The 11,962-nt window shown below is 29.9% G+C and overlaps 2 protein-coding genes across 3 annotated transcripts; one reads left to right on the top strand and one right to left on the bottom strand.

The window, feature by feature from the left end:
* The first annotated feature begins 872 nt into the window (after positions 1–872).
* LOC126769105 (uncharacterized protein C15orf61 homolog) lies at positions 873–2,685 on the top strand. Of its 2 annotated transcripts, none has more exons than XM_050487649.1 (3): positions 873–1,107; positions 2,029–2,207; positions 2,491–2,685. In XM_050487649.1, exons 2-3 carry the CDS (start codon positions 2,054–2,056, stop codon positions 2,616–2,618), a joined length of 282 nt encoding a protein of 93 aa, XP_050343606.1. In that variant the 5' UTR covers positions 873–1,107; positions 2,029–2,053; the 3' UTR covers positions 2,619–2,685. The 2 variants fall into 2 exon arrangements, with proteins under 2 accessions (XP_050343606.1, XP_050343605.1); XM_050487648.1 differs by having other exon boundaries at positions 2,024–2,207.
* A 3,102-nt stretch (positions 2,686–5,787) lies between these two features.
* On the bottom strand, positions 5,788–10,652 carry LOC126769102 (odorant receptor Or2-like). The gene is made up of 8 exons (XM_050487645.1): positions 10,501–10,652; positions 10,191–10,439; positions 9,837–10,105; positions 9,123–9,324; positions 8,601–8,700; positions 8,161–8,265; positions 7,329–7,490; positions 5,788–5,838 (listed from the first exon to the last, which is right to left on the bottom strand). The coding sequence occupies exons 1-8, from the start codon at positions 10,650–10,652 to the stop codon at positions 5,788–5,790; spliced, it is 1,290 nt and encodes a 429-aa protein (XP_050343602.1).
* Between the last annotated feature and the right edge of the window lie 1,310 nt (positions 10,653–11,962).

Below are 11,962 nucleotides of genomic sequence, written 5' to 3'. Positions count from 1 at the left end.
TAATGAGAGCAAGTACTGCAAGCAGCAGTAAATACGAAATTAACTCGATTTAATTGAATTGAAAAGTCAATTCCATTTTTTTTAATAGACTTAAAATTTACGTCCCATAAAAAAATGTCCATTCTACAAAAATAAATAAATAAAAATACCTCTAAACAATGTTATCCCTAAAAAAAACCCTAAAAATGTTGCCCCTAAATATACCCCATTTCATCGGACTCACCCCCAAATTTAGGGGGAAAACCCCAGTTGGCAGCACTATCCATGGTGTTTTTTCTATCGACTTTGGCACTTTTTATCTGCTTAAATAAGGCAAGGGTACAACTTTTAACATTTTTAGTAGCTTACAATCAACATAAGGAGTTATTACAGACTACACAAGCTGTGTTAAATTTCTCAACATTGTTTATGTTGAGAAAAAGAGTATTATTAGGAGAATCTGTTCATATGGGTATGAAAAGGAAAGTCTTTCTAGTATAAATGTTTTGTACAGATAATTACTGCATGAGCATGAGCAGTAAGGCGCAACATTGAATGGTTGCATATTATGTAGAATAAAAATTTATTGTTATTAGATTTATTCTCACATTCTGTTTTATGACAACACTAAAAATACATTTGGGCAAAGTGTAAAGTAAAAAAAAGAAAAATAAAGTTTAAAATAATGCCTTTTTTCCTTAAGGTTGGCATGAAACAATAGGTCCGTTCTTATTTTTTAAAATAATAATCTGTAAGTTGCTAGTTCTGATCAAATGTCACAACAAAGATAACAGCCGATTACTGATTGAAAAAATATTTCTATGCCCTTATAAAAAACGCATCGTATTTCCCATTGAATAAATATATATATATTCTAGAAAATATAGAATAACTAACAATAAATGTATAAGTAATAATTAAATATTTATATAGCATTTTTAGAATTAATTCATTTACTTACGTAATTATAAGGTGATGATGAAAATAAATATTCGTTTATTTATGAAAAAAAGAGTAGCTGTTATGGACTATATTATGTACTTTTCATCAAGACCTTCATCGTCTGAAGTCTTAACCTCATATTTATCACAATGTAAAGAACCTCCTTGGACGTCGTATTTCGTAAAGGTATAGCGTGTAGATATTTTGTAGTGTAGACCAAACATTCTATTCTTGTCTTTATATTTAAAATCCCGCCTTATGCCACGAAAAGCAGATAAAGCCGTTGGTCATGCGCCTGAAATATCCTCCGGTCGTGTCGGATTACGGGAATAGAGAGTGTATTTGTGTTTGGGCACACACTTGCGTAGACAAAAAGGGATCTTAGCCTAGCAGTGGGACATTCATAGGCTGTTACTATATGGTACTGTATACATATACAGTACCATACACTATAATGAATATACAACATTTTAAAGTAAAAAAATTAATACAAAAGAAATAGGTATGTTGCTAATACCCTTCCTTGTACTTGACACTTAATTATCCATAAAATTATAAAGAGATTATCAATCATGATATGATTGTGTACTATCTAAATTCACTACCTTATGTATTATTATTATTAAATCATAATAATTGCAATAGAATTGTGTTATGTTGTTGTAGATTAAGAAATGAGTAGACAGGTAATAGGTAAGCTTTGATAGACTTGCTATGTTTTTTAACTATGTTTAACTGTTTTTTTATGCTACATTTTTCTTATTTCACTTTGATATTGGTTGCTACTTCACCTTTCTTATATTATATTAATATCTTTGATATGTATACTATCCATATCTTATCTCATAGAAGCTAAAAATGGGTTTTGATGATCAAAATGTTTTAATAGAGTAAATAAAATAATCCAAGTAATAGTTTAGAGTCAAGCTGTGAGATATTCACAAGCTGTCAAAGATAATTTGATAAAAATATGAATCAAAGGAAAATTGTTCAGTTTTATTGTCTAGTTATCTGGATTGGGACTGTGGACCGCATATCCCGTACCCTGTCTTAAATTATATATGAGATGGAGCTCCATGTTTTACTTAATTTTTTTTTCCAGTACAGCAGTGTAAGTGATGATCAATTTGGAATGTCTAACTTTAATTGGAAGGTTGGCAACTCAAACTATCAAATATTAAGGACTGGTTGCTTTCCATATATCAAATATCATTGCTCAAGAAAAGAAGAGGAGGATTTAGTTATTTCAGATAGATTTATGAGAATTATAAAAATTGTTAATTTAGGTATATTTCTTTTTAATATTAAATCTACTACTTATTTGTATTAAACCTTACATTCTTGTAATTTTTGGTAATAAATCAATAGACTAGTAATCTAATCTAATCTAAAAATTAGATTAGACTATTAAATTACTTAATCAATAGACTAGTACATAGTCTATTAAGATAGACAAAGACGTATAGAATTTCACAGATAAAAAATCGAAGTATTTAATATGATACACAATTTTTATAAGATAGCGATATTATCTTGTAATAGCTATTTATAATAAAACTTTTTTTTCAGGTATACCATGTTTACTCTACGGTCTTGCAGCTACACAACTTATCAAGCATGAAGAAATAGTCTACACATCCAAAGGATCTGTCATTATATACTTTTTATTACCGGAACATAAAGGATCATTATATTAAGACAATGTGTACAATTATATTAATTTGTAAATAAATATTTATTAAATATATTTTATTTCCATATTTACTATAACAGCTGTTTTTACTTATAAACATAAACTTCCATCCAAAATTCATTCCCATTTTCATCCTCTTAGATTTGAAAACATTCTACAGCATATTAGAACAGCTGTTTTATACTTATATACAGCGCCCTAAACACCGAATTACATTTCAAATTTTTAAAACTTCCTTACAAAATTTATAGGCCCATTATATATATGTATAATATAGGTATAAGTGTGTATAATATATATATAAGTGTATTTAGGCCTATAAAATAAAATGCATTTATGCGTTTTCCCATATGAAGTACGGGGTATGTGGGACTCCCCGGCGCCTAGAAAGCCCATTGCACCCACAATAAAAGCCTAACCTGCTAAAAAGATGAATTTTGAAATTTTTTTATAATAATTTTCCTTACTTGGATAAATTAATTGCTATATTGTATTTCGTGGGCTTGAAATTTTAATCTTATGACACATGAATTACATTTAAAAAAGCCGAGATGGTCTAGTGGTTAGAACGCGTGAATCTTAACCGATGATCGTGGGTTCAAACCCGGGCAAGCACCACCGAGTTTTCATGTGCTTAATTTGTGATTATAATTCATCTCGTGCTTGACGGTGAAGGAAAACATCGTGAGGAAACCTGCATGTGTGTAATTTCATTGAAATTATGTCATATGGTAAAATACACAATTCTACCAATCCGCATTAGAGCAGCGTGGTGGAATAAGCTCTAAACCTGCTCCTCAAAAAGGAAGAGGAGGCCTTAGCCCAGCAGTGGGATATTAATAGGCTGCTACTGTTACTGTTTTACTGTGTTACATAAAATTATTTACCATAATATTTTTAACCCCACATTTCATCCCGTGGGGGGCGTAGAAATTGACCCAAAGAAATATACACCAGAGAACGGGCGGCAGCGTCTCTGACTACTACTGCGACCTCCAACCCGTCTGCCAAGCGTAGCGATTATGGCACCCCCTACCCCCAATGATTGTTAGGTACTTCTAAAAAAATATTTTCCGTTCCTTGTACCAACTTTGTATATTTTCCAAGAAATTCAAACATTAATGATGTGTTATTGTAAGTTATTGTTATTGAATTCTCGCTAATCACGAGACAAGGATTGAGGAGGAAGTGGCCTTATTAATATATCATATGGTCAAAAGTTCAATATACATAGTTATACTAAGTAATGTAATACGTCTCGTTGCGTTGTTCAAATCGTATCAAATATGTTATTGTAGCTGTTCTTGATGTAACACAATTATACGAAATGCTAATGACCTTAAGTAATCATAATAGCTTATGTTTATCTTTTCTACAATTCTTTTGCATAATCGTTTGGAATTTAATTTTAAAATAACTTTAAACATTTATAAACATTTGTGAAATATATAACGATGTAAGGTACTGTTCAAATGATAAATAATGAATACTTAATTGTGTGGTCGAGACAACTTTCTTAGGACAAAGAAAAAACGATTTCAAATGATGCAAACTACAATATCGATATCGATAAATGTAATATTTTAATTATGAAAGTAGATACAACATTCCTAAATCAAAAAAATCATTTGAATCGTAAACGGAGCTGACAAATTTTCGATATACTCGTTACTTTAAAGTTTAAAGCCGAATTGATAGCCCTTTATTGAAATCGATTAGAAGGAAAATGATGCACGACACAAAGTTTTACATAGGGGTTATTTATAACTTTTGACTTTTAAAAAGTCTAAGTAAATTTAAAAATATACATATGTAGGTACGTAAGTACAATTTGATATAGATAATTACCTAAAGGTACTCGAGTTACCATTACCATTTGTTTTGTCAATGTATCTTAACGAACTCTGGTGTTTGCCCTTTTTTCAATAGGCTTACTGTTGACCGCTAACATACCTGACCAAACCACCTACCAAAATAGTTACTAGTGCATAAGATGGAGCGCCCTTGCTTAGAAGATGCCTACATTCACTCTTGCCTTGATATGTCCACTGTGCTCTTTATGTTCTTTTTAAGCATATATTATAATTCCACTTAAATCTTAACAAACAAATATAAGCAACTATTTTTATATTGCTTATATTTTTTTCATTAAGTTCATTAAAACAATACTTAAACGTTTAATCGTTACTATTAATATTACGTATTAATGAGGTTATCGCAAAATTATGCTGTTTATAATTTATTTTATCCACTTACGAATAACAACGACTAGTTACATAGAGTGTTATAATATATAAATCAGTACTCTAAAGGATGATTTTTGAATTTAGAAATTATAGGAAATCTCGAATTTTAAATAGAGTGGAATTGGTAAGGTGTTTACATAAAAATAAAACACAAACTTAATTATGACCAAAATCAGAGTACATAATATCTGAATCTCAATTCATACATACAAAACCAGCCAAGTAAAATGAAATAATCACCATAACATTCCGTCTTAAAAAAGTGAATAAATTTTTAGGGCAAGGCCTAATACGTATTTTCAATAAAATTGCGTTCTAAACTTGAACTGCTGGTAAGTCTGCGATTAGTTATTAAAACTACTCTTGTTTATAGACACTATTGTTCTGTTTTAAAGTAGCTATATATGTGACCAAAATGCATAGATTGATTGCATGCTGGATCTCATTAAGAAATTGACCATGCAATTTATACAAATTCCTTATTTTTAAGTTTTGGCCATAAATGGGCTACCGGGTGGATAGTGGTCACCACCGCCCGATAGACATTGGCGCTATAAGAAATATTAATTATTACTTACAACGCTACTGTGCCACCAACCTTGGGACCTGAGATATTAAGTATTATGTCCTTTGTGCTTGTAATTACACGGGCTCATTCACCCTTCATATATGATGAGTGGTACCACTGGTACCTACTCAGTATCGGTATTTGGAGAAAGCACTACCACCAAGTAATATTAGTTAATCCGAAACTGGACGTAAGATAGAAATACACATTGACCGTTTTTTTACTCAGTATTTACTGTCGTCGCTGAGTAGATGTAGTATGTTAATATACAAATAAATCAATCAATAGACAGCGATTGTAAGTTTATTTTGCCTTTTATTCCATAAGTTTTGTGCACTAAGTAATACAATAAAAAACATCTACTTGTACTGACGTAAAATATTGAAATAGGAATATGACGTACTCATTACCTGAAAAAAAGTAAATAAATTTATTTACAAGCCATCTTCTTCGTTCACTGAAAATTTCGATACAAATTCTTACCTTTTTTACTTTCATTGAAAATAATTAATTATTATATTTTATAGTATACTTTATCCATTGATATACAAGTCCTATCCTACTCTTTTTGTTAGAAAATATGGTATTTCTAGATAAAATATCATTAGTATGTATATTAGTTATTCATTATAAAAAGTATTTTTAATGTATAACAAAATTGAACACAATACTTTATCTAATCGTTTTTCAATAAAAAAATTCGTAAATAAGAATTGATAAACGTCTTTGTACAACTATATAGCGAGTCTTTGTAATATGATTATCTATATTAACGAATGAGGAGAGGCTTTATTTGTAATATCTAACTGAAAAAAACGAATACAACAATATAAGTAAAACTTATACCAGAAGACGAAGCGCGTTTAGGAGAAGATTTTAGTTAAGTGATTCTTAACCTTTTTTTTGTTGCGGCTCATTTTTAACGATTTCAAAATTTGGCGGCACACAAAGAAAATTATAAGCTTAAAAATTATTTACTTACCCACACATACTGCGTAAAATAGATTACGAACCCAATCAAATTTTATGGATTTAAATATGTATTCCTGTTTAAAGGATTATTCTTTTTAAATCATATTATTTAATAATATTAACATAATTATATCTAAAATTTGGCGGCGCAGTGGTTGAGAATTACTGTTTTAGTTTTTTAGACTATAATATTGTTATTATATAAGTAGCGGCGAAATAAATAAATATTAAGTCATAATAATTAACAAATATAATCCGATATTAAATTATATTTGCTATTTCACGTGTTATTTATCAGATACTATTTTCTAATTAAATGATTCTTATCTATTAAGGCAAATTCACTCTCTCATTACTACAATTTGGAGTCGTACGTACATATATTTTCAATATTATATAAGAAAACACGTTTTTAGTTACCAACACTTTTAAATTGTAATTTAACAGGATAAACAGAAGATGTGTACCGTAACAGCCTGTGAATGTCCCACTGCTGGGCTAAAGGCCTCCTCTCCTCTTTTTGATGAGAAGGTTTGGAGCTTATTCCACCACGCTGCTCCAATGCGGGTTGGTAGAATTCACATGTGGCAGAATTTCAGTGAAATTAGACACATGCAGGTTTCCTCACGATGTTTTCCTTCACCGTAAAGCACGAGATGAATTATAATCACAAATTAAGCACATGAAAATTCAGTGGTGCTTGCCCGGGTTTGAACCCACGATCATCGGTTAAGATTCACGCGTTCTTACCACTGGGCCATCTCGGCTTTTTTTTTGATTTTTGATGATTTGAGAAGATGTGTAACATGCCTTTATTTCATTGTCGCATGAAGTAGAAGTGAGTATTTTTAACATTAACTTATTTATTTTCTTTCATCGTATCATACGTTCGGCTCATGTCCCTTTATATAAAAGTATTATTACCTACCGATGAAAATGTTTCCAGATCTAAATTAGGCAGCCCCGTGAATTTAATGCTGACAGGCTTCTGCGATCGCATTATAATTATAATAAGGCTCTGTCGCACAAGACGTCCTAAGGGCGTTTCATGCCAACCGCCGCTCCAAATCGCATCTCCAATGGAAAAAGCCTGCGTATTAATATAGAATAAATTTCAAATGTTGGAAAAGGGGTACCCAAGTGCAGAAAAAAATGTTTTAAATTTACGAATAACTATTTAAATTTATTTTTTTAAATTTATTAAACTATTGGGTTCTGTATCTAACTTATTTGACAAATTATTAGCAATGTTTTAATAATTGTATTCTGTTTAAATTTCAAAATAAAAAAAATATACATTAAACTTTGCGAATTGAATTTGTCATCTGAAATTTAATTAGTTTCTGAAACGTTTTTTGAATAATGAATGATAAGAAAATAAAACTATCAGACATTAATATTATTCTAGCTCGATCCATTGATACTACAATACATTATCCATGAAATTTTCTAGAAAACTTTATATTTCGCTGTTTTAAAAACTTTAATGTTATACTTGCATTATATACGCTTAACTCACTAACCACTTACTATTTACATAAAACACACACGGTCTGAGTTGCAACTGCACGTCAGCTGTATACATGCAGGTTTAAATCAGTTTAACTACGTGGCATCACTGTGTCAAAACTGCAAACCGACTGCGCAGATCGTTTGCAGTCAGGTCTAAGCCTAGTTTAGTTCCAATGGTTTGCAGTTACGATGTAAGCATGTACAGCATAAATATGAATTTAACTTTTATGTTTATATAAAACACTTACTTTATTTCTGATAAGTGTGCCAAGATAGCAAGGTATCCAAAGTTGAATGCAAGTCGCAATACAGAGCATTGCGAAGATAACATGAAATTTTCCATGATCCAATGACTGAAATAAATGAATTAAAATATTATACCTACACCTAACTAATGTACTGTAAATTATAGCAATTACTATTATTGCAGTTCTTCGTAATAAGAATGTCATGCTATTGCATGAAATTAAAGAAATTTAGAACCCGAATATCTATTGCTAACGTATTAATGTAACTTATCTGACAATAAAATGTTTAACTTCTATGTTATCTAATGACATATATGAACTTTATTTATAAAGCAAGAAAAAAAAAAACTGTTAAGAATGACAATAGTTTGATATACGATAGAATGACAAAGTTTATTAAAAAGGGATTAAGTATTTTGAAAAGGAAAATCAATACTTACTTCAGCAACTTGATATGCCATTAAGCAAATAGCAAGAGAACTTATTATGACCTGATAAACAAGTGGAGGACCATAAACCGAAGAAACAGCCTTTATCGTCCTGCGGTAAAAATAGAATCTGATCTTAAAAATTTGATTTTTTTTTTACTCTACCTTGGTTTCACTCGATGGTGTCATTTTCTTTGAATGAATAGTCATTTTTAAGTTAATTCTACTCATCAAATAATATTTATGCCATAAAATATTTTTATAATATATTTTAAGGCGTAAGCATATTGCCAAAATTTAAAAACCCTACAAACGATGCATCGATTCGAGGCCAAACGTTAAATTACTTTATTAGCTACGAGTAGTACTCGTTAATTAATTAATATATATTTATCTTTATTATAATTGGTTTTCAACTATTTCACTGTCGATTACTGCAAGTATATTTATATTACTTTATTAATTAAATATTAGATATTTAGCATATATTAGTACTCATTAACAGTATTTTTAACTGAAATCATAATTACTCACTCAAAAACCATATTATGCCATTTCACGATACGTTCTATTCTTTTATTGAGAATTAGTTGGACTTTCATTCGGCTAGGATCATTTCGTGGAAGTTCGACAACGCTTTCGTCTAGATCGTTGAATAGAATTTCGCAATCGAAAATTATCAAATTCATTATATAGTAATGATGCAGCAAAATGTGAAAAAGCACATAAACGTAAACTGTAAAAAGAACGTAAATATTATATAAGTATATTATAGTATTTTACCAAAAATGCCTTCTAAAGTTTATAGAACAGTCAGAGAAACATTTTAATCGATATATATATATAACTGTCAACTCTGCATTTTTGTGGGATTATATTTAACATTTAAATATGTCGAGGTAAATGTAAAATAGTAGATGCCACGAATTATGTTCGACTAAAATTTGGTATATTTTGGTAAGTATTTTTAGTATTCGGTATTCGGTCAAGTCATACGAATTTTCGTTATATATTTGCATTATAGTGCATTCTAGCCTTATTAATTTCGAAAGAAGCCAAAAAAGTTAATATACGATTTTTAAGTCATATTTTATGCTCTACGCTTCTTATTTCGATAGTAATTCTATTTCCTAAACACATAATAAAAAAAAATAGTTAAACATTTTCTTCTCAAATTGTTTTTGGTTGCATCAGCTAATTAATATCATAATTAGAATTGATTCACATGCGAAAAACGATTACACGTACCGCAAAATGTTTGTGGTACCATCAAGCATAGGAGTATCTCAAAAAACAAGAATACTTCATAGTTAGGTGTCCGATAAGGATCGTCCTCTGGTAGCCACAATGGAAACATCAGCGGTCTCACCATATTCTCGGTTTGTGTTGCCAACAAACTTTGATAAAAAAGAATCGCTATTGTCGAAATCAAATACATTGTTACAATAGTCATAGCGAAAACAAGCCAAGTGATGCATAATTGCCATATTAACAGCTGGCCATTAAGAAATAAATTTCTAGAATAAATGTACATAAACATAAAATGTAATATCTAATTCCAATAATTGTAAGTATTTATTGACTATCAATTGTATTAAATACCTATATTTAGTTTCCAATCTACAAATATATAAAAAGTCCCGATCCATCGAATTCAAAAGCTGCAATATTTTAGTCCTACCGAATAAAACGCTAATGTAAACTAAAGGGATCGTTGTTAATATTATAAAATAGCAAAAACATTCCGTGGCCAATGAGTAATCCCCTGTTACTATTCCATGGCGTATGATCATCAATTCAATTGCTGCTCCAACCAACGCTAATATAATGCTTAGTAATGGCCAGCAAAACCTGAAAATTTAAAATATTTAGCTGAAGAATAATAAAATTATGAATAAAAAATTTAATAAACCTTATATAAGACTCGGTATTATTGAAAAAAATCCCATTAAATACAAGGAACATTCTTATCTGTGGGTGAAATTTATAAAGATCAATATCAGTTGACTCAAAGTCAAAGTCATCCTTCGTAAAAAACGTTTTAAGAGTTTTATATAAAACCATTTTTACTCAGATTTGAAAAAGACTTCTGAAACAGAAATAATGAAGAATGTTAGAACGCGGGTTTAAATAGAAGCTTAGGGTTATTAAAATAATAGCCAATTTGTAATCGTATATAATTAATCTTCATTAATCGCAACGCTAACAACGGGTTTTGAGTAATCATTACGGAGACTAAGTAGGAAAAATGTCTGAAGTACTAGTATGTAACTAGTACTAAGTAGGAAAAATGTCTAAAGTACTAGTTACATGCTAGTTAATTTTTAATTTCTTTATTGCAATCTCGATTTGCTAATTGAAACAATTGAGCAACATTTTAATTTAAAAATTAGAATAGGCATGATGACAGTATTAAAGAATTAAAAAATAAATGATTTTAGAGAAGAAACTATTTTAAAAGGATTATAAAAAATAATCTCATTTTAATATACATATTGAGATGAATAAGATTTTTAATGAAACAAAAGTATAAAATTCTGTTTAATTTTATTTGAAACACCAATCAGAGCGAATGACGTCACACATCAGTATCTATAATCCTTTCTCTTGAACAGTTGTTGTGTTTACGCGTTTCAAAATTAATTTTGAATCATTTAATTAGTTGAGTCGTTGGTTATTCGGGGTTTTGTGAAGAAAATAAAACATCCAAGAACCGTCAATGATGGAACAAGGTTTTGTTAAGGCAAATTCCTCTAATTTGCCCAGGTTTGATTTGTTGATGATAGGAGAGTTTCTTTTATCAAATAAAGACTTTTGTTCATATTAATTTCGAAATGTGAAAACTTCCTTGTAAGTACATTTTTATTTATCTTTAGTGTTATCATAGGTTTTTTTCTGTTAGCTATATAGTATTACTCGCAGATGAAGAGCCCTTATATTGTTACCAGTAAGAATTTTTAAGACAATATTTCATTTAGCTCCACTAGTACTGAATTTGTGAGATTATCTATTTACGAATATTTCTATAAATCTAAATGTATCATAAATATATAATAAATCTTTATGAATCTCTGCCTCTATATATTTGCATTAAGCCACTTATTTCTCGCAATTTTCTTGTTTGGAACATACACAAACAATTTGTTAGATGTTGATATTGATGTATTTTTTCACAGAGGGACCGCATACCACTTGTAAAATTTGGAATTCATTTTTAACCTTAGGAAATACGCAATACTTTCTGCCTTTCTTTGTTGAGTATAGACACAATACAACGTTTACTGTCGTTTACTGAGGCGTGACGTCACGTGCAGGCGCCATGACACCTGCGGGTGTTTTCGAGCGAAATTTAAAATAGGTAAATGAAAATGCAA

The sequence above is a fragment of the Nymphalis io genome, chromosome 6, assembly GCF_905147045.1.
Source record: "Nymphalis io chromosome 6, ilAglIoxx1.1, whole genome shotgun sequence".
Taxonomy (NCBI): Eukaryota; Metazoa; Arthropoda; class Insecta; order Lepidoptera; family Nymphalidae; genus Nymphalis; species Nymphalis io.
This window is presented reverse-complemented; position numbering and strand designations above follow the sequence as displayed.

What these genes read in the sequence shown, in the direction of transcription:
- LOC126769105 (XM_050487648.1), top strand. Translation starts at nt 955, where the DNA reads ATGATGAAAATAAATATTCGTTTATTTATGAAAAAAAGAGTAGCTGTT. An exon ending in GGACGTCGTATTTCGTAAAG is followed by an intron (nt 1,108 to 2,023) that starts GTATAGCGTGTA and finishes TTTTTTTTCCAG; the next exon opens with TACAGCAGTGTAAGTGATGA. An exon ending in TATAAAAATTGTTAATTTAG is followed by an intron (nt 2,208 to 2,490) that starts GTATATTTCTTT and finishes CTTTTTTTTCAG; the next exon opens with GTATACCATGTTTACTCTAC.
- LOC126769102 (XM_050487645.1), bottom strand. Translation starts at nt 10,652, where the DNA reads ATGGTTTTATATAAAACTCTTAAAACGTTTTTTACGAAGGATGACTTT. An exon ending in GGTACCACAAACATTTTGCG is followed by an intron (nt 9,325 to 9,836) that starts GTACGTGTAATC and finishes TTCTTTTTACAG; the next exon opens with TTTACGTTTATGTGCTTTTT. An exon ending in TGGCATATCAAGTTGCTGAA is followed by an intron (nt 8,266 to 8,600) that starts GTAAGTATTGAT and finishes CATTTATTTCAG; the next exon opens with TCATTGGATCATGGAAAATT.